We start from the raw sequence: 22,500 nt of genomic DNA, 5'->3' as shown, positions 1-22,500 counted from the left end.
CACACACACACTCACACACACTCACATGCACACACACTCACACACACACACACAGACATTACATCAGGGGTCAAAGGTCAGTTTAAAGTTAGATGATGTAACAATCAGCTGTTTCTTAAACTTAACGAAAAGTTTATGATCAAAAATATAAAAAGAACAAAAACTACAAACATCTGTATGAAATTAATTGATCGATATTAATCAATTTCTCTGCTCTTATTGATTAATTGATGTTTTCCTGCTGAAGTTATAATCTGTCTGTTATTGATTATTTTGAACAGTTGTTGTAGAAGAGTGTTTGTGCTCCTTATTGTTGATTTTATTGATTGATGTTTTATTTCCTGTAACTGTGTGATGTCGATCACTTTCTCTAAAATCAATAATGTAAATGAAGTGAAACTGAACGTTTCTGCTGTTCATGTTTCTAAAGATGTTTTATTTTATTTCTTATGTTCAGAGAATCAGAAACAGCTGCGTTCATCAATCTTATTGATTATTGACTGAAATATTTAATTGTTCTTTGTTTAGTTTTCATGTTCTAATAAAAGAAACATTTAAAGATGAATCATGTGAAGCAACATGTTGTTGTTGTGTGTCTGCAGTCTGAGGGGTCATGTGGTGGCGGGGGGGCAGCAGTCTATTTTCTCTGAATGCAGTGACAAACAGGCGGGTGTGTGTGTGTGTGTGTGTGTGTGTGTTTGGGGGGCGGGGCTCTCCTGAGGGTATAAAGGCTGAGGGTTTCAGCTGCCGGCAGATTAAAATAAACCAACAGCACAGGAAGTCAGACGGAGACACAGCAGACTGCAGGAGAGCGAGTCACCGCAGAAGAAGAAGATGGACATCCAGACGGCTCAGCTGGTGCGTCCTGTCGGCGCCATGGAGAACCTGGAGCAGCAGCTCAGCTGTCCGATCTGCCTCGACATGTTCACCAAGCCGGTGGTCATCCTGCCGTGTCAGCACAACCTGTGCCGCGGCTGCGCCGGCGAGCTGTACGAGTCAAAGAACCGGTATACCTTCTCCGGAGGAAGCTTCCGCTGCCCCACCTGCCGCTTCGAGGTGCTGCTGGACCGCCACGGTGTGTACGGGCTGCAGAGGAACCTGCTGGTGGAGAACATCATCGACATCTACAAGCAGCAACAGGAACGTCAACGTGACGACGAGCCGCCGCTGAAAGACAAAGAAGCCAAAGAGCCAAAGTGCAAAGAACATGAAGAAGAACGCATCAACATCTACTGCATCACCTGCCAGACGCCCACCTGCTCCATGTGCAAGGTGTTCGGCCAGCACAAAGACTGCCAGGTGTCCCCGCTGCACGCCGTCTACCAGAGCCAGAAGAGCGAGCTGCGTGCCGCCGTGGAGCTGCTGGCTGCGGCTAACAGCAGTGTGCAGAGCGCCGTCACACAGATGGACGACAGCTGCACGCTGATCCGCCAGAACGGCGAGCTGCAGAAGAGGCGTTTGGGCGAGAGCTTCGACCTGCTGTTCGCCATCCTGGAGGAGAGGAAGCAGCAGCTGCTGGAGCGCGTCGGCCAGGTGGAGGAGGAGAAGCTGGCGGCGCTGCGAGCCCTCGCCGAGCGCTACAAGCTACAGCTGCAGAGCAGCAACCAGCTGCAGGAGAAGCTGACGGAGAGCGCGCAGCGCTGCGGCGCCGCAGAGTTCCTGCTCAGCTCCAAACAGCTGCTGCAGGAGGCCGAGCAGGCGGCGAAGGCCCCGCTGACCGGACCCGAGCCCGCGGACGCCTGCATGGACCACCTGACCATCGACACGCTGGACGCCGAGGAGCTGATCGCTAACATGGGCTTCATACAGGACCAGGACCAGGACCTGGACCAGAACCAGGACCAGGATCAGGCCCTGGACCAGGAACATAGCCAGGAACAGGACCTGGACCAGGCTCCAGACCAGGACCTGGATGCTGGCAGAGATTGAATCTGACTTCAGGCTCCGCAGGAGAAACGTGCAATCTTTAAATTATTTTTATTGGTGCAAAATGTGACATTTTGTTCTGACTTTTGATACTTTTTTATTCTGAACGTTTTGATAAATTTTTACTCAAATCTTGAATTTATGAGTTAATTTAAAATGAAACTGTAATTTATAGTTTGTGTCACTAAATGCAGTTGTGTGTCTGTGCAGGTGTGAATAAAGTTTTAACCGTCTGTGTCGTCGTCTCGTGTCTCTCTGGGACTTTCCAGCCTGACTCTGTTTTTAGCTGCGGCATGTTGTCCTATTCTTAGCGGGGTCTGTGAACGCCTCGCGGCCTTACTGAGACTCGGTCTGAACTATTTTTACAGAGTGTGACAGAGTGAAGGAGCTGAGCTGGACGGGGGGCTTTAGGGTATTCTTGGGGGGGGGGGGGGTCAGGTTTCAGAGAGAGCAGCTGGCCTGAGGCATGCTAGGAAATCTGTAGCAATGAGGACAAAGAGGATGATCTCTGATGTTAAAATCAGTTTGTGGTTCATATTAAAATACAATTAAAGTCAAACACCAGAAACATTTTAATAAAGTCGACTCCTGACATCATCATATAAATATATATTTAATTCTATTTATTATTCTGAGTCTCCTGCAGACACAAAGATATTAAGTGTATCTGAGATCATCGACTGGATCAGAAAACTTTGTTTAGACTGTGTGGGAACGACCTCGCCGCCCTCAGTCAGCTGACTGTAGGTTCAGGAGGAAACACCTGATTAACTTCACACACTCATGAACTCATTAAACAAACTGTTTGTTCTTTTCTGTCAATAATAAAACATTTAGTGAGTTAATGATCCGACACGTGGAAACAAACAACTTATCCTGTTTTTCTGCTTCTGTCACGTCTGTCGAGTCTTTATTTGGTGTCTCGTGTTTCATTCTGTCTTGTCTCGTTATTTTCTATCTTCCATCTATTTTCTGCTGCCCATCAGGGATCAGGTCCCAGTGGCATCAGACTGAGTAAGGAGATCCAGACCTCCGTCACCCTGGCAACAACCTCCAGCTCCTCCTGGAGGATCTCAAGGTGTTCCCAGGCCAGGAGAGTGTTCTGGGTCTGCCCCAGGGTCTCCTACCAATTGGATGTGCCCAGAACCTCCAGAGGATCCTAACCAGGTGCCCAAACCACCTCAGCTGGCTCCTTCCGACTCGAAGGAGCAGCAACTCTACTCTGAGCTCTCCCAGATCTCCGAGCTCCTGCGTACATCTCTGAGGCTGACAGACAGCCTGCGGAGGAAACTCATTTAATGATCTCATTGGAGGGTTGGAATGTAGACCAGCTGTAGACCTCTCACTCCATCTTACCCTCACTGTGAACAAAACCCTGAGATACTTCAACTCCTTCACTCAGTGCACCAAGTCTCTCCCAACTTGGAGGGAGCAGTCCACCTTTTTCCAGCAGAACACTTTGGCCTTAGATTTGGAGGTGCTGAGTCCCATTGCCTCCCGGGACTCCTCCCACGTCTGGGTTTTTTCTTCAGCAACCACCAAAGCTACCGCTCTTCCTGCCCTCAGGTACCTGACTGGTGCTTCAGGAGACCCCTGGGCCAGGAAGGCCTCCTTCACCACTGTGGTCCATCAGCGGGTTCTTGGTTTGCCGCCTAACAGGCACCAACGACCTTCTGGCCACAACTCAGAGCAGCCTGAACATGGCCCACTCAGACTCCAGAAGTTCTTCCAGAGGTGGGAGTTGAAGGCCTCATGGACAGGGACAGGGAACTCCACCAGACATTCGCTTCTCGTTTGGGTCTCCCAGGTCTGTCCGGCAGCCTCCCCCCACCCCTGATCCAACTCACCACCAGATGGTGATCAGTTGACAGCTCTGTGTTCAAGATCTGATGACACAACTACAAAGTGGATCATCAGTCTTTGGCCTAAGGTGTTCTGGTACGAAGCACCTTGTGCTCATGGTGTTGGTTAAGTCCAATAAGATGGCACCACCCAGGGTCAGGCAGGCAGGCCATTGTCCCAATCACCCCCTCCAGGTTTCTCCATCACTGCCCATGTGGGCACCCAGCAGAACTATGGAGTCACCAGACTACCCCCCCCTCCCCAGGACCCCACCATGCCAAGAAGGCCGGATACTCTGAGCTGCTGTTTGAGTCGGTCGTCCTCCCAGTGACCCTCTCATTAGGCAGGGACCTCAATATATCCCCACCTGCCTCTCACCCTGGCCAACTCTGGGAAAAGAAGAGAGTCCAGCCCCCTTCCAGGAGTTTGGTTCCAGAGCTGGTGCTAACGTAGTGACGAGCTATGAACTATATCTAGTTGGTACCGCTCCACCTGCTGGAGGTCCACATCCCTAGAATCAGTTCACAATGCCAGGGGTCAGCATGGCTAGGTCCCTGCCCCCATCTGCTTGGCAATGCACCTGACCCCAATTTCTCTCCATGCTTGCTGGCGAGCTCCCCCCCAGGCCGCGATCCAGGAGGGGGCCTTGGTCTCCCTCATCTGGGCAACGTTCCTGTCCACGAAAAATGCCACTTCACTGAGGTCTATGAATTGCTCTCAGTCTGGATCCTCACCCAGGAGACCATACCAGAGGCTGTTGCCCCTGACAACAAAGCTCCCGGGGTCACAGGGTCTCACAGACCCCCCCCCCCACGATCAGGTGACGATTCTTTGAGGAGATATTCTATCTTGCCAGGTCTTTAATTTTTTCTATTTGAGTTGAGTCTTTGTTTTACTTTATTGTTATGTTCTTGTTTTCATATCTTCCCTCATCGTGTTGTTGTCTTTTCAGTGGAGTTTAATCTCTTCAGTCTTGTGTCTTTATTTTTGTCTCTTCAGTCTTGTGTCTTTATTTTTGTTTCTTCAGTCTTGTGTCTTTAGTTTTGTCTCTTCAGTCTTGTGTCTTTAGTTTTGTTTCTTCAGTCTTGTGTCTTTAGTTTTGTTTCTTCAGTCTTGTGTCTTTAGTTTTGTTTCTTCAGTCTTGTGTCTTTAGTTTTGTCTCTTTAGTCTTGTGTCTTTATTTTTGTCTCTTCAGTCTTGTGTCTTTATTTTTGTTTCTTCAGTCTTGTGTCTTTATTTTTGTTTCTTTAGTCTTGTGTCTTTATTTTTGTCTCTTCAGTCTTGTGTCTCTTCCGTCCGCAGCTGAAAATAATCTCAGCTCATGTTTGGTTGTGCTGAATCAGAGTTTGTCTCGGTGTGTCTCAGATGTCACATATACATAAATACATCTGAACCCTCAAACGTGCACAAGGTTTCACACCGATGTGCACGAGACTCTGCGGCTCATGTTAACAGTTTCTGCTGACAACATATAAATACAGCAGATTATTAATAAATACATGAAGCAGAACTTTTCAACATACGTACAAACGTAACGTAAGTTTCCTCAGAACAAACATGCAGCTGGAGAAAAACCAGAGCTGCAAACACAAGACTCGACTTAAACCAGCAGGTGAAGAATCATCTGCAGATACATAAACATCCTGTTTATCAGCCTCAAGGTGATTTGATGAGAAGAAAACTGAAGATCAGTTTCTTCCAAAGATGCTTGATATATTCATAGTAAAATAAATGTTTAAAACTGTACAGACTGTGAAGAAATGTTTGTAATCAAAGTGCAGAATATTATTCAATATTAATTTATTTAATAAATTACAAGGAAACTATAAAGTTAACCCTGATCTGCTCTATTACACTGAAGCTTGTGAGAAAACAGATGAAGTGTGGACTGCAGGCTGTGCAGAGTCCTCCATGACGTCTGATATGAAGTGTTTGAGCTTCTAAAATAGATTTGACCTCCATCGACTGATAACAGACAGATTAGAAAAGCAGCTGAAGTGTGTCAGAGACGAGATTAAACTGTCCAACAGCTTCACTCACAGACGCACTGAACGTTAGCGCGGCTCAAAGTATGACATCATTCATCAATAATCTTTTTTTAATGACATATGTGAATATTTGCTACTTTTCAATGACAGTAAACAACATCTTTGTGTTTGTGACAAAACAAGTCGTCTGAATTTGTTCAACTGGGCTTCAACTTTTTATACGCTGCTGCAGCTAACGATTACCTTCATTATTGATTAATCTGTTGATCATTTTCTCCATTAATCGATTAGTTGTTTGGACCATAAAATGTCAGAAAATGGTGAAAACTGTTGATCAGTGTTTCCCAGAGACGACGTCTTCAATTGTCTTGTTTTGTCCACAACTTAAAGGGTTAACGTACTTACTAGCTATTCAGCAACCTGGACGAAAACATCAGAACATGAACCGATGCAGCAAACTGAACTTAGTTTGATCTGAAGTTAAGCAGCCGGACGTATGACAGCTTTTAAATGTTTAAAAATTCACCAAAACTACAGAGACAGGAAACTGAGACGTTGCATGAGTTTAATATAGTGCTTCATGATGTCATCTCAATGACCTTTAACCCCTCACACTGATCAATAACCCCCACCAGTTCATACTGATATACACATCCTAATCAATAGGACAGACAATAAAACACATGACCCTCCACAGACGGTGCGTTCAGCTCAATAAATCAAACAAACCTTGTGTCACATGACTCAGGATCAGTTCTCACCTGGTTGACGACACTGAGGTGACTCGAACATTCAGACAGTTATTGCAATACAGCAGTCAAACGTTTCAACATGGTTTTCTAACATATGAAGAGTTTGATTCCAAATCCTTGTATACGCATACAGAGAATATATGATGATATGAGTAAAGGCCAGGTATTTACCCGTCACAACAGGAAACATTCATCTTGATTTATCTTGACGTGATCTCAGGCTGAAGGCGCAGACGGAGGATGAACCATCGTCCCGCCGACGCCTGCTGATATGAACCCGAACACGCCTGCAGGGGGCGACATGAAGGAGACACCGCTGCACAGCTGTCCGTGATACTGAGCGTCCAGACATCAGGACACGTTACCGTCCTGCTTCACAGCATCGACTCCTCAGAAAGCATCGACACTGTTTACCTGCAGCTCCTCTCTTTGTTTGACGTTCACGCTGTTTAGATGCTCCGTGATGAACAAATGTCATTAAAGCATCATTCTGCTGATTTTCTATTTTTGTCTTCATGTTTGGATCCAAACCAACAATGAACTGATCTACTAACAAATGTTGTGTGTATCAAAGCTGGGTCACATGTTCCTTCATCATCAAGAGTTTGGTCACGTTAGTTTGTTTAGAAACGGCTCCAAAGTACAAAGTTCTGATCTGCAGCGCGACAAGCTGGTGAAGCTGTTAACAGACCAGCGTTCCTGCACATGCTCAGTAGCGTCTGTCTCACACACAACTACATGAAACTGTTATTAGTGTTTGGAGCCGTTTCATCACATTCACTCCCTAAATCTGCCTGTAAGAGTCATGTTCCCTTTAAAACGATGATATCCAGCAGCTCTTTACAGGATCAGTTTGTAGTTTTGGAAGCAAACCCTTCATGTTCATTCATTCATTCATTCATTCATTGGTTCATTCATTCATTCATTGGTTCATTCATTCATTCATTCATTCATTCATTGGTTCATTCATTCATTCATTCATTGGTTCATTCATTCATTCATTCATTCATTGGTTCATTCATTCATTCATTCATTCATTCATTCATTCATTGGTTCATTCATTCATTCATTGGTTCATTCATTCATTCATTCATTCATTGGTTCATTCATTCATTCATTGGTTCAGTGATGATTCATTACAGACGTTTACAAGCTGGTGATTTTAAATCCCGAGTGCCATGAAAAGTCCTAAAAATGAACATGAAGACGAGATCTTCTGGACATTCCTGATTCACCTGCGCCAGGTGTGTCTCCACCAGCTGTATATACATGAACACACGTGGCCACGCCCCCTGCTGTTACCTGAACACCCCCCCCCCCCCCGACCGTTAAACTAAAAACTGACTAAAAACAAGACAAACACGAGACGGAAAACATCAAAAACTGAGTCAGAAGAGACAAAAACCACAAAGAAACTAAAACAGACTGAGCTGCTGATCCAGCGGAGTCTTCCAGAGGACGCGGCGCCCCCCGGTGTTGGACAGCAGCGACTGTCGCTTCACAGATGGAGGAGCTCAATGTCGATGAGGCAGATGTAGTGTTAGTTTGTTTTAACTCACCTGGAGGACCAGGAGGGCGGAGTTCCCCACATCAGAACTACTACTACTGAAATATACTTCAACATGGAGGAAAACTTCACATTAATAGTTTGGTTCATTTGTTTCCTAAATTCAGTGATTTTTGCTCTTAAACACTTAAAGTGTTTGACTGTAAACACTAATGAGATGCGGGGGGGAGTTATATTATCTCAATCTTGTTGTGAACAAGATAATATGATGTTCACAACGAGAAAGAAGAAGATATGGATGTTGTGCAAATAAGTATCTCAGGTGAATAACTGATGTCTTCAGTTTACAGGAAGTTAAGATTCATATCGAGTCAAGTTATTATCTTAGTAACAAGTTCCAAACTAACTAGATTTGGATCTTCTGAGTCTTTCAGGACTTTGTGGATGTTATGAAGTTTTTCAGAAGCTTGCTGGGTTTCTAAGTGCAGAGAAGAGAAGCTGAAGGTGTCTGAGTGTTACTACCTGAAGCTAACGACAAGTTTAAACTTCACTGAGGGAACAAAACCATGAAACTGAGAAGTGATAAACTGTGGATGAGTTCATGGCAGCTACATGACAGACGCGACTGTTTCAACGTGTCCATCATCATCATCATCATCATCATCATCTTCTTCTTCTTCTACGTTGTGTCTGTTTTTGGTTTGTTTTCAGCTCAGGTGGCAGAAGCTCCACATGAAGACTGCCTCAGTTAACTCCACCCATCTGCTGCTGTATGCAGAGTAAAACAAGCGCTTCCAACGTTCTGACTGTCCGTCACTGTCAGGCTGGAGATGAAAACATGGCACAAACAGTTCACTGTTGACCTTCGACCTCCAGATCCTGGGAGGATGCTTCCCAGGACGGAGCGTCACTGCTGGGCCAGCAGGGCGTTGCGGTTGGCCTTCATCTTCTCCAGACGTTTGGACAGGTGGCTGTTACTGGCCTCCAGCTCCTCGATCCGGTCCAGAGCCGACCGCAGCTGCAGGGAGACGGAAACATGAAACCGTCACAACATGAAGCTCAACCTGACGCCACCAAGACGTAAAATAACAATTATTAATGATCACTGAGTCTGTCTGAGGTTCGTTTCTGGTTAAAACGGCCGTGAAGCTGCAACCAGGCAAATGTTGGTATTTTATTTGATAAAAGACAAATGTTAGAGATATAAAGTTCTCATGAACACACTGACCTCTCGGTGCAGTTTTCTCTTCTCCACCTTCAGGTCGTCTTCGATCTTCTCGGCGCTCTCTGACGCAGACTTGTATCGAGTCACCTGACCTTCCAGCCGGATGATCTGAGTCCAACCAAAGAGGACCGTTAGAAAATAACAGCAAACTGAGTCAAAATGTTGGCTGCTGAGACTGGTTTTACTGGTTCATCTGGTCTGAAACCAACTGATTATGAAGACGTGACTCACGTTCTGCTCCAGAGCGGCAACTTCCTGTTCAGACTTCACCAGTTTGAACTTCAGATCACTGATTTGTCTGTTGGCGTCTCCTGAAGAGATAAAACGTTTCAGCTGCTCTGAGACAAACATCTTCACTTCATTCATAACATCAAAGAAGAAGAAGTTTCAGCAGAGACAGAAACAAAGAAGAAGAAACAAGCTCAGACGAAGACGGAGAAGAGGAAGGAAAAGACAACATGAAGAAGAAACTGAAGATGAAAATTAAGATAAAGGTGAAAAAGACTTAACAGAAGACACTGAAGACGAGGAGGAAGAGGAGAAGAAAGAGGAGGAGAGGAAGAAGGAGGAGGAAGAGAAGAAAGAGGAGGAGAAGGAGAAGAAGGAGGAAGAGAAGGGGAGAAGAAGGAGGAGAGGAAGAAGGAGGAGAAGGAGGAGGAGGAGGAGAAGAAGAAGGAGGAGAAGAAGGAGGAGGAGGAGGAGGAGGAGAAGAAGAAGGAGAAGAGGAAGAAGGAGGAGGAGAAGAGGAAGAAGGAGGAGGAGGAGGAGAAGAAGAAGAAGAATAAGAAGAAGGAGAAGGAGGAGGAGGAGGAGGAGGAGGAGACTGACTCTGCAGGTCGAGCAGGTGAGAGTCCATCCCGTTCTCCAGACTGTCCCCCTCTGGATTCTGGACTGAGTCTGTCCCGTGTTTGCGTCTCTGATCCAGCTGAGACTTCAGCAGCCTCACCTGCACAAACCACCATTTATACCGTAATATATGTAATATGATACATGAATATTACACCAGTGAGTGAGTTGGATCTTTCACTTCCTGCTTTAGGTCGTATTTAGTGTAGTTTGTCGCCCTCTTGTGGACGGAACCTGATCTGGCCGCATGTTGGCTTCACTTCTCTTCATGTGATTGATAGTTTATAGTTTGAATGAAGCTGATCTGGAGGATTATAGTTAGTACAGAAATATTACACATTAATATTTAAATGATAATCTGATTATTTCTACTGGTTTTCTCACCTGATCCTGTAAACTCTCTCTCTCTTCAAACAGCTTCTTCAGCCGCAGCTCTGCAACACAACAGGAAACAGAAACGAGGAGGGTCAGGACCCTAACCAGGGTCAAAGTTCACACGTCAAACATTTCATCAGCTCTACTGACCTGAACTTTACTGCCTGCTTTCAGTCTTTAATATGAGCACATTTACACATTTTCAAAAGCTGGTTTTGAGGAAGAAATCAACGAGTTAATGTGTTTTTCTTCTGAGGCCTTCAAACGAAACAACGCTGGGACTCTTCATCACAGATTCTGTGATTCTCTGCAGGCTTGTTGGACCTGAAGACCTCCAAGAATTCAGGACTTTACAAGAAAAAAAAGAATCTGATTTCTCTTGGAGCCTCTTTGGAGGTCCAGAGCCACAGGTTGAGAACCACTGAATCAATATCAGGATACGTTACAGGAACAGAAACTGAGTCTTATTTGTGATGCGTCATCATGTTGCTTTAAACAGTGTTTATTCATGTTGGTGAACGACGGATTAAAACACTATAAACAGAATTATTACTGAACACTGAAATGATCCTCTTGATTACTTTCATCAAATAATTATCAATTTAATCATCATAAATTTAATTATAAATATATTCACAATCTCATGGAAGTTGAATGACGAAGAAATAAATTGTGACATGAAAGCTGACGGTTTCTTTCTCTGCTGACTGCCAAGAAAAGAACGAAACACAAACTGAGGAATAAACCACAGAGATGACTCAGTGCAGATGATTTATTGATTATTATGACATCATCAAAGATTTACAGACGATTATTTACATCGATACAAAAGCATCAACGTTCCTGTTTAAATCTGTTTAAATTATACAAACACAGTTAAACTGAAACAGCTGTTTCTATATTCATGTTGCAGAGTTTAATCACAGATTCTTCTGGTAGAAAAATGATGATTTATGAGAAAAACAGACTTTAAAATGAGAAGTTAAAGGAGCGCTGTGGAGTTTTCTTCTTCCTTTAAACTAAAGTTGTTTAACACTTGAGACTTAATAATGTGTTTCCCTCCTTCACACAACATATACAAACATCTTCTTCACTGCCTTTGTTGGTGCGTTGCTGCCACCAACTGTCCATAAACAGGAGCAGCACTCATAACAACACAATATTAACTGATCCATAGTGAAACTAGTGGTGAAAAACTCAGAATGTGTTGTTAACATGTTGATGTTTGTATCCTCCCAAACTAAAAGCAGCTTGTGGGATTCGATACCAGCTTCTTGTCTTTAATTACCAAAAACTACGAGCTTACAGGACAGTAACAGGACTGAGTGACCAGCAGGCAGCCAATAGGAACGTTAATGTCGTCAGCAGCCTTAAAACATGACTTTCCTCCTGCTTTACCTTCATATATCATCAACACGCCAACATGCTGGAGTCTAAATGTCCTTCACAGCCGAAAACAGCCTGAATAAACTCGGACATTCATTTCAACGTGACATCAGACTTAAACAACGTAACGCAGCACTGAAACCGTTCCGCTGGTTGCTGTGTTCACTGTGTGCATTAGATTTGTGTGACATTGTCCTCTTTGATTGGATTAAAATGAAAACATTATTCCCGTTTTATGTTTGCCTGATTTATTTGACCTGATGTCTCAGATTGGACGGGAACGACTGAAACATCTTTTTACCGTAAGTGTTGCACTACAGGGGCATTTGAGGAGATACAGGAGGGTAAAGTGGGGGCCAGTGACCCCTTGGACCTCCTACTTCCAGCAACTTTAGGGCCGTCTCTCTTGCAGTGGTCAGACGCTCCCAAACACACCAGAGACTACATTTACAAAATACTGAAGTTTGGATTTATTACGTCTCACTTTCCGACAATGAAGCTTTGAAAAAGAAAGAACGTGTCTCTTTTATATTATATAAAATACAACAACTTGCAACAAAGTTAAAGTAAATTCACAGACAATATCTGCAGATGTTTGTTTTCAGACCTGAGTTTGTTCTTGTGAATCTATGAAATCTTGCATTCAGTTTTGTGTTTGTGGAGACAGACTCTTCTCCTTCCACTCAGGTGTTTCTCCTCCGGTCGCCCTTCCTGTCGCTCTGCCGGCTGCTGTGTCGCCTCCTCGTCGACCTCCTCGCAGCTGTCCGTGTCTGCGACTGACGCCTCCTCCTGTACCTCCACACTCAGTCCCGGCGACTCGTCGATCCATCGATCCTCTATGATTCTTCCTTCCTGTAGGCTCATCAGGGCCAACTCTGGAACGGCCATCGCCCTGATTTCATCTGTTATTTCTAAAAGTCTTCTGACCTTTGAACTTTGGCCGACAACGTGAGACTTTGTGGAGGATGTTCGATGCGGTTCGAGGTGCGTCTCATTTAAATCTTCGACAGGAACGATCTCACTTTGTTCTTTTTGTTCAGAGACGACTTCTACAAACATCTTTGGATCTGTTGATGCATCCGACCCAGACTCCACTGATCTGGTCTTGACGGGTTCAGCGAAGTAGGAGCTGATAAATATGAAGTCCTCGGAGCAGCTCTGACTGAGCTTGCCATCTTCAGCGGAGGATTCGTCGACTTCCATCTCAGGGTCACAAGCGCCGGATGAGACTCCTGAGGTGTTTTCTGCAGCTTCCTGGTCATCTCTTGCTGGAGGATCCTGATCATCTTCACAAACCTTACTCGAGGAACCAGATGAGTCCACGGAGACGTCCTCAGGTTGAGGATGTGCCTGTAAAGAAGGAACTTCCAACATCTCTGAGACTGAACAGGCTTTGGTTATCGCTACATGTCTAACAGCAGATTTACTTCCTCCTGGTGAGTCTTTCACAGGTAGTTCAGTCTCCATTATTCGTCCTGCTGATTCATGGTCGACTCTCTCACACGGAGAAGGTTTGTTCTGCATCTGATCCGACGCGTTTCCTTTCTCCAAATCTGAAACCCACTGTTGAATAAATTCTGTGATTTCTGGAACACGCTGTGAGATTTCAGCAGCAAAACCTCGATCTTCCATAAACCCTTGTAGCACGCTGTGAAACATCTTTTCCAAACCGCTCCGGTCCTTCCACGTGTCACTGGAGACGAATGCCGACACAGTCGATGACTTCGGCTCTTCAGTCTGATCTTCATGGTCTGGACGTTCAGAGGAATTGTGTTGAATTGTGTCCTGAATCTGAAGAACTTCTTTAACAGGTTCCTGATGTTCCTCAGGTGTTCCCCACCTTTCATCAGACATGGCCTTCACCACTGGAAGAGTTAAATCATCTTCCATGGTTCTCAGTTTGGTCTCAAAGTTTGGACCTTCAGATAAGTCGGTATAACGTAACTCAGCCTGATTCTCTGTAATCGTCTCTTGTTGGTGTTTGAGAGAAGTTTTAACCCTCGATACAAACGTCTCCGTTTCTGTATCTGTCAGAACTTCTGTAACTTCATCACACTGTTCAATCTCAGCAAATTCATTTTCTTTCAAAGAGTTTACTGACATCTGAGCAACGATCTCATTAGTTTTCTTTTCTTCTGCACACACAGTTGAAATATCAGGCTCGACTCTTTCTGAACAACCTTCATCCCTGCTTGTTCTTTCATCTTCGTCTGGATTCTGGAAACTCTGATCGACAGCAGACGAAGATGTTTGAGCAACATCTCTGTCAGAAGATGAAGTCTCATTTTCCACCACAGCTGCCACATCTTGTTTTTGTTTCTCTTGAGTCAGACAGTTTTGTTTTCCAGCAGTCACGATACTCGCTAAGGCCTTGTTGTCCAGGATGATGTCTTCAGCAGTTCGAGGTGGAACGAGTCTTGATTTGTGGATTTTTTCAGCTGAAGCTCTGCCAACAGCTGAAACTGCCATCAGTCGAGTTCCTCCCACATTTATCTGAGTTTTGGGGTTTCCTTCATCAAAGGAGCGCTCCATTTCTATCACAAGGACATCCTGGTGTGATACTGAGGATGAAGTGACTCCAGGTTCACTGTCAGGTCTGGTTCTGCCTTTAAAAGCCTGATTATGAACTATTGATCGGGTGACGGCAGATTTTGGCTTTGGTTGTTTTTTAATTCCTTCGTTTCTGAGCAGAAGATTTGTGTCCTGCCTGGTTTTCTTGGTTGTATCATAAATGCCTTCTGTGTTTCTGGGTTGTTTGTTTGCGCCTTCGTTCCTGCCTGGACGTTTCTCTGCTCTGTCTTTTCTGTCTCTAGCCTGTTTATTCGTCCCCTTCGCTTGTTTTAAAGTGTCTGCTCTGGTTCGGTCACTGGTGGAGATGACGCTCAGCGACCGGGACTGTTGATAAATCCAACAGCTGCTGTGCACATCTGCTGCCTGCCGCTCTCGAACGTTTCCTGAAAGACCATGAAGGACACGTTGGAGGACCAAACACAGTTCACTGGTTAGAGAAGAACAAGATGAAAGATGTTGGGAATTAACCCGAACCGACTCGCTGGGATGAAACGAGGTCTTGATCACAGAAGAGTTAAAGCGGTTCTTGATTTCTGCAGGACGCTGCAGACGTGTTAGAAGGTTGATGCTGAATTTCCTTTGATTGAAATGATCAACTATCATCATGCAGTTAAACAATAATTACACAGCGGCATGCATTTATCATTCAGACAGTCATTTTATTCCAAATGTTACAGATGTATGTTGGTTTGATGTTTTGGAAAATGTTAACAAAAATAAAATGACTAAACGTAAACCCAATTCAGATATATGTATTCCATCTATAAACCTTTACTTCTCTCTACTTTGTTTTAGTATGTGACAGTTTTGACTTAAAAAGTGATAATCTTACATCTTAATAAAGGATCTAATAACTCTGGTTTATTAATTTATAATCCTGATTCAGTATTTTAACATTTAGAATGAACATTCAACGAATGTTGGACCCATAATTCATAATCTTGATTGTAAAAGTCATAATTTTGACTTAAAATGTTAGAATCTTGATTATTTAGACTTAAACACTTAATCTTAATAAAGGATCACACAACTCTGGTTTGGTATCTCATAAAAAGTCTTAAAATTAATTTCAAAAGTCATAATTTTGACTTAAAACATTTTACTCACTCAAGTCAAAATGTTGATTGATAACTTTAATTTAATTTTATTTTATAACATCAGAACTCTGATTAAAAAGTCATAACTCTAACTTAATAACTTTGATTATAATGTAATAAAATGTAAAAAAATATTAATTAAAAAGTCAAACATGTTGATTAGAAAAGTTATAATGATCATTAAATCATAATTTTGACTTTGTAATTAACATTTAGAGTCAGTATCTCAGTAAATTAAACTGAGTCAGAATATGTAATAAACAGTTATATCCTAAAACCTTCACTTGTTTCACAACTTTATGAAAAAAAACATATTTTTTATGTTGTATTAAAGACTCATGATGAGTATTTTTATGTATTTTCCTGTTTTAGAGGTATGTTATAAAGGTTAAAGCTGTGGCTGCAACAGAACTGTTAATGTCGATCGCTGTTAGTCGTTGATTCTTACCCAGCATGCTCTCCCTGCCACCATGTGACGGCTCCTGAGCCAATCGGGAGGCAGACTCTGCCGTGACATCATCCTCAGCCTCGTCCAGTCCCGTCTCCCCGTTGGTGGTGACCTCAGGAGAGACGACCACTCCGTGTTTCTGTTGGCGACAAAAACATCACATCATTGATCACTTATTATGCGGCTTTGTTGAATACTCGATTCTGATTGGTCAAGTACGGCCTTCTACTGTTGCTATGAACAACAGACCGCTGCCACCTGTAGACCTCTGCTGTGAATAACGGACCGTTGCTGTGAATAAAGGACCTCTGCTGTGAATAACGGACCGCTGCTGTGAATAACGGACCGTTGCTGTGAATAACGGACCGCTGCTGTGAATAAAGGACCGCTGCTATGAATAACGGACCTCTGCTGTGAATAACGGACCGCTGCTGTGAATAAAGGACCGCTGCTATGAATAACGGACCGCTGCTGTGAATAACGGACCGCTGCTGTGAATAACAGACCTCTGCTGTGAATAACGGACCGCTTCTGTGAATAACGGACCTCTGCTGTGAATAACGGACCGCTGCTGTGAATAACGGACCTCTGCTGTGAATAACGGACCGCTGCTGTGAATAAAGGACCGCTGCTGTGAATAACGGACCTCTGCTGTGAATAACGGACCGCTGCTGTGAATAACGGACCTCTGCTGTGAATAACGGACCTCTGCTGTGAATAACGGACCTCTGCTGTGAATAACGGACCTCTGCTGTGAATAACGGACCGTTGCTGTGAATAACGGACCTCTGCTGTGAATAACGGACCGCTGCTGTGAATAACGGACCTCTGCTGTGAATAACGGACCTCTGCTGTGAATAACGGACCGCTGCTGTGAATAACGGACCTCTGCTATGAATAACGGACCTCTGCTGTGAATAACGGACCGCTGCTGTGAATAAAGGACCTCTGCTATGAATAACGGACCGCTGCTATGAATAACGAACCTCTGCTGTGAATAACGGACCTCTGCTGTGAATAACGGACCTCTGCTGTGAATAACGGACCGCTGCTGTGAATAACGGACCTCTGCTGTGAATAACGGACCGTTGCTGTGAATAACGGACCTCTGCTGTGAATAACGGACCGCTGCTGTGAATAACGGACCTCTGCTATGAATAACGGACCTCTGCTGTGAATAACAGACCTCTGCTATGAATAACGGACCTCTGCTATGAATAACGGACCTCTGCTGTGAATAACGGACCGCTGCTGTGAATAACGGACCTCTGCTGTGAATAACGGGCCTCTGCTGTGAATAAAGGACCGCTGCTATGAATAACGGACCGCTGCTGTGAATAACGGACCTCTGCTGTGAATAACGGACCTCTGCTGTGAATAAAGGACCGCTGCTGTGAATAACGGGCCGTTGCTGTGAATAACGGACCGTTGCTGTGAATAACGGACCTCTGCTGTGAATAACGGACCTCTGCTGTGAATAACGGGCCTCTGCTGTGAATAAAGGACCGCTGCTGTGAATAACGGACCGCTGCTGTGAATAAAGGACCGCTGCTGTGAATAACGGACCTCTGCTGTGAATAACGGACCTCTGCTGTGAATAACGGACCTCTGCTGTGAATAAAGGACCTCTGCTGTGAATAACGGACCTCTGCTGTGAATAAAGGACCGCTGCTGTGAATAACGGACCTCTGCTGTGAATAATTAGCGGAAGCAATAAAATCATTTTTAAATCAATATTTTGGGTCAGATTATTGATTGATTATTTCTTCAGTAAATAGTTGTGTAATTAACAGGCTGCAACCTGAGTTCAATGACATTAAAACTGACATATCAGTCAAAACAAATATAAACTAAATATAAATCATGTTTTCTCCTGATGAAACTTTAATAAAGTTATAACTTTATGAGTTATAGTTCTACTGTTGGTTTCAGCCACAGCTTTGATGGATGAAGATGAAGGCCTGATAATGATGATGAAGATGAAGGTGACATCACACAGTCCTTCTTCTTCTTCTGTACCTTGAGCAAATCTCGGAGTCGGACCACCTCGTCTCTGAGCCGGTCGCGTTCGATCCGAACGATGTCAGAGATTTCTATCTGCCTCTCCAACGCCTGACAGGCAGCAGGAGGAGGAGGAGGAGGAGGAGGAGGAGGAGGTTAGAGGAGAGGAGGAGGTTAGAGGAGAGGAGGAGGTTAGAGGAGAGGAGGAGGAGGAGGAGGTTAGAGGAGAGGAGGAGGTTAGAGGAGAGGGGGAGGTGAGAGGAGAGGGGGAGGAGGAGGAGGAGGAGGAGGTTAGAGGAGGAGGAGGAGGTTAGAGGAGAGGAGGAGGTTAGAGGAGAGGAGGAGGAGGAGGAGCAGGAGGAGGAGGAGGTAGAGGAGGAGGTTAGAGGAGAAGAGGAGGAGGTCAGAGGAGGAGGAGGAGGAGGAAGAGGAGGAGGTTAGAGGAGAGGAGGAGGTTAGAGGAGCAGGAGGAGGAGGAGGAGGAGGAGGTTAGAGGAGCAGGAGCAGGAGGAGGAGGAGAGGAAGGCAGTTTGTTATAGAAGCAGCAGTAGTGAAACAGTAGTGAAACAGTAGTGAAACAGTAGTGAAACAGTAGTGAAACAGTGTAAATAGAATGTCAGTAAAGTCAGTCAGCAGAGCTTCACTTTGTGTTTTCTGATGTCAGTTTATTAAGTTATTGTTTCAGATTGATCGTATCTTTATTGTTTTTAGGATCAAATATTTTATATTATAGTGAAATTTATTATTTATTATTTATTATTTATTCTTTTCTTTCTGTCGTCTCTTTATTTCATGTTTTCTTATGTTTTTAATCTTTTTATTCATAGTAAACGTGTCAGAAAGTTAATGAAACGTGATTTTCTGCCTCTGAGGAGGTTTCGTACCCCGATCTTCTTCTCCTTCCACTGCAGAGCCTCCTGCAGGTCAGAGATCTCCTGACAATACACTCCACTCTGCAGGCGGAGAGCTGACACCTCCTGGGAGGAGGAGGAGGAGGAGGAGGAAGAACAGTCAGAGTGTTTGTTAGTTTGGAAAGAAAAGATGCCTCCTCAGATTCCTGTTAAAAGTGTGTGTTTGTGTTCAGTGTGTGTGTGTGTGTTCAGTGTGTGTGTGTGTGTGTGTGTGTGTGTGTGTGTTCAGTGTGTGTGTGTGTGTTCAGTGTGTGTGTGTGTGTGTGTGTGTGTGTGTTCAGTGTGTGTGTGTGTGTTCAGTGTGTGTGTGTGTGTTCAGTGTGTGTGTGTGTGTGTGTGTGTGTGTGTGTGTGTTCAGTGTGTGTGTGTGTGTTCAGTGTGTGTGTGTGTGTGTGTGTTCAGTGTGTGTGTGTGTGTTCAGTGTGTGTGTGTGTTCAGTGTGTGTGTGTGTGTTCAGTGTGTGTGTGTGTGTGTGTGTGTGTGTGTGTGTGTGTGTGTGTGTGTTCAGTGTGTGTGTGTGTGTTCAGTGTGTGTGTGTGTGTGTGTGTGTGTGTGTGTTCAGTGTGTGTGTGTGTGTGTGTGTGTGTGTGTGTGTGTGTGTTCAGTGTGTGTGTGTGTGTGTTCAGTGTGTGTGTGTGTTCAGTGTGTGTGTGTGTGTGTGTGTGTGTGTGTGTGTGTTCAGTGTGTGTGTGTGTGTTCAGTGTGTGTGTGTGTGTGTTCAGTGTGTGTGTTCAGTGTGTGTGTGTGTGTTCAGTGTGTGTGTGTGTGTGTGTGTGTGTGTGTTCAGTGTGTGTGTGTGTGTGTTCAGTGTGTGTGTGTGTGTGTGTGTGTTCAGTGTGTGTGTGTGTGTGTGTGTGTGTGTGTGTGTGTGTGTGTTCAGTGTGTGTGTGTGTGTTCAGTGTTTGTGTGTGTGTGTGTGTGTGTGTGTGTGTGTGTGTGTTCAGTGTGTGTGTGTGTGTGTGTGTGTGTTCTGTGTGTGTGTGTGTGTTCAGTGTGTGTGTGTGTGTGTGTGTTCAGTGTGTGTGTGTGTGTTCAGTGTGTGTGTGTGTTCAGTGTGTGTGTGTGTGTTCAGTGTGTGTGTGTGTGTGTGTGTGTGTGTGTGTGTGTGTGTGTGTGTTCAGTGTGTGTGTGTGTGTTCAGTGTGTGTGTGTGTGTGTGTGTGTGTGTTCAGTGTGTGTGTGTGTGTGTGTGTGTGTGTGTGTGTGTGTTCAGTGTGTGTGTGTGTGTGTTCAGTGTGTGTGTGTGTTCAGTGTGTGTGTGTGTGTGTGTGTGTGTGTGTGTGTTCAGTGTGTGTGTGTGTGTTCAGTGTGTGTGTGTGTGTGTTCAGTGTGTGTGTTCAGTGTGTGTGTGTGTGTTCAGTGTGTGTGTGTGTGTGTGTGTGTGTTCAGTGTGTGTGTGTGTGTGTTCAGTGTGTGTGTGTGTGTGTGTGTGTTCAGTGTGTGTGTGTGTGTGTGTGTGTGTGTGTGTGTGTGTGTGTGTGTGTGTTCAGTGTGTGTGTGTGTGTTCAGTGTTTGTGTGTGTGTGTGTGTGTGTGTGTGTGTGTGTGTGTTCAGTGTGTGTGTGTGTGTGTGTGTGTGTTCTGTGTGTGTGTGTGTGTTCAGTGTGTGTGTGTGTGTTCAGTGTGTGTGTGTGTTCAGTGTGTGTGTGTGTGTGTGTGTGTGTGTGTGTGTGTTCAGTGTGTGTGTGTGTGTTCAGTGTGTGTGTGTGTGTTCAGTGTGTGTGTGTGTGTGTGTGTGTGTTCAGTGTGTGTGTGTGTGTGTGTGTTCAGTGTGTGTGTGTGTGTGTGTGTGTTCAGTGTGTGTGTGTGTGTTCAGTGTGTGTGTGTGTGTTCAGTGTGTGTGTGTGTGTGTGTGTGTGTGTGTGTGTGTGTGTTCAGTGTGTGTGTGTGTGTGTGTTCAGTGTGTGTGTGTGTGTGTTCAGTGTGTGTGTGTGTGCGTGTGTGTGTGTGTTCAGTGTGTGTGTGTGTTCAGTGTGTGTGTGTGTGTGTTCAGTGTGTGTGTGTGTGTGTGTGTGTGTTCAGTGTGTGTGTGTGTGTGTGTGTGTGTGTGTGTGTTCAGTGTGTGTGTGTGTGTGTGTGTGTGTTCAGTGTGTGTGTGTGTGTGTGTGTGTGTGTTCAGTGTGTGTGTGTGTATGTGTGTGTGTGTGTGTGTGTTCAGTGTGTGTGTGTGTGTGTGTGTGTGTTCAGTGTGTGTTCAGTGTGTGTGTGTGTGTGTGTTCAGTGTGTGTGTGTGTTCAGTGTGTGTGTGTGTGTGTGTGTGTGTGTGTGTTCAGTGTGTGTGTGTGTGTGTGTGTGTGTTCAGTGTGTGTGTGTGTGTGTGTGTTCAGTGTGTGTGTGTGTGTGTGTGTGTTCAGTGTGTGTGTGTGTGTGTGTGTGTGTGTGTGTGTGTGTGTGTGTGTGTGTGTGTGTGTTGAACTGACCGTCAGCAGCTCTTCAGTCTGTCTCAGAGTGTCTCTCATCTCTTTAAACTGGAACTGAAGAACACTGTGAGCCTGACGCTCACGCTCACACTCCTACAGATATAAATCAATAATCAATAATCAATGATAAACTGTTCAATACTCTTACACTCCTACAGATATAAATCAATAATCAATAATCAATGATAAACTGTTCAATACGCTCACACTCCTACAGATATAAATCAATAATCAATAATCAATGATAAACTGTTCAATACTCTTCACATTCAGAACCTCATTTAAAAGTGAATTTTACAGCTTCACATATTTCCTGCATGATGCTTCCTATAAGTCTGTGATGATGGATCGATTATTGATTATTGATTCACTTTCACAGGTTTCGTCTTCATGACTTCAATACAAAACATTTACATCTGTACAGTCCACCTGTAGATCTACATCTGTACAGTCCACCTGTAGATCTACATCTGTACAGTCCACCTGTAGGTCTACATCCCTACAGTCCACCTGTAGATCTACATCTGTACAGTCCACCTGTAGATCTACATCTGTACAGTCCACCTGTAGATCTACATCCCTACAGTCCACCTGTAGATCTACATCTGTACAGTCCACCTGTAGATCTACATCTGTACAGTCCACCTGTAGATCTACATCTGTACAGTCCACCTGTAGATCTACATCTGTACAGTCCACCTGTAGGTCTACATCCCTACAGTCCACCTGTAGGTCTACATCTGTACAGTCCACCTGTAGATCTACATCCCTACAGTCCACCTGTAGGTCTACATCCGTACAGTCCACCTGTAGGTCTACATCCCTACAGTCCACCTGTAGGTCTACATCCGTACAGTCCACCTGTAGGTCTACATCTGTACAGTCCACCTGTAGGTCTACATCTGTATAGTCCACCTGTAGGTCTATATCTGTACAGTCCACCTGTAGGTCTACATCTGTACAGTCCACCTGTAGGTCTACATCCGTACAGTCCACCTGTAGGTCTACATCCGTACAGTCCACCTGTAGGTCTACATCCGTACAGTCCACCTGTAGATCTACATCTGTACAGTCCACCTGTAGATCTACATCTGTACAGTCCACCTGTAGATCTACATCTGTACAGTCCACCTTTAGGTCTACATCTGTACAGTCCACCTGTAGGTCTACATCCGTACAGTCCACCTGTAGGTCTACATCCGTACAG

The 22,500-nt window shown here is 44.6% G+C and overlaps 3 protein-coding genes across 12 annotated transcripts in view; 1 reads left to right on the top strand and 2 right to left on the bottom strand.

Moving 5' to 3' along the window:
* Positions 1-22,500, bottom strand: part of LOC121891677 (NLR family CARD domain-containing protein 3-like) — a 408,525-nt gene that overhangs the window by 291,191 nt on the left and 94,834 nt on the right. The gene's annotated exons all lie outside the window — the stretch shown is intronic.
* On the top strand, positions 742-2,159 carry LOC121891716 (E3 ubiquitin-protein ligase TRIM63-like). Its single transcript, XM_042404281.1, has one exon. It carries the CDS (start codon positions 835-837, stop codon positions 1,927-1,929), a length of 1,095 nt encoding a protein of 364 aa, XP_042260215.1. The 5' UTR covers positions 742-834; the 3' UTR covers positions 1,930-2,159.
* lrrfip1b (leucine rich repeat (in FLII) interacting protein 1b) overlaps positions 8,053-22,500 on the bottom strand; it is a 31,878-nt gene continuing 17,430 nt past the window's right edge. For 2 of the 9 annotated variants that reach the window (XM_042404208.1, XM_042404210.1), the window contains 5 exons: positions 21,294-21,386; positions 18,849-18,941; positions 17,983-18,075; positions 15,964-16,102; positions 11,410-14,801 (listed from right to left, as the gene is read on the bottom strand). In XM_042404208.1, coding sequence (XP_042260142.1) covers positions 12,475-14,801; positions 15,964-16,102; positions 17,983-18,075; positions 18,849-18,941; positions 21,294-21,386 — 2,745 coding nt within the window. In that variant the 3' untranslated portion in view covers positions 11,410-12,474. The other 7 variants (XM_042404212.1, XM_042404213.1, XM_042404217.1 and 4 more) reach the window with 6 other exon arrangements.

This window comes from Thunnus maccoyii, chromosome 24 (genome assembly GCF_910596095.1).
Source record: "Thunnus maccoyii chromosome 24, fThuMac1.1, whole genome shotgun sequence".
Taxonomy (NCBI): Eukaryota; Metazoa; Chordata; class Actinopteri; order Scombriformes; family Scombridae; genus Thunnus; species Thunnus maccoyii.
The sequence above is the reverse complement of the archived record's forward strand: the minus strand, read 5'-3'. Positions and strand labels throughout refer to the sequence as shown.

Excerpts from the sequence above, each read along its gene's own strand:
- LOC121891716 (XM_042404281.1), top strand. The coding sequence starts at position 835 with ATGGACATCCAGACGGCTCAGCTGGTGCGTCCTGTCGGCGCCATGGAG.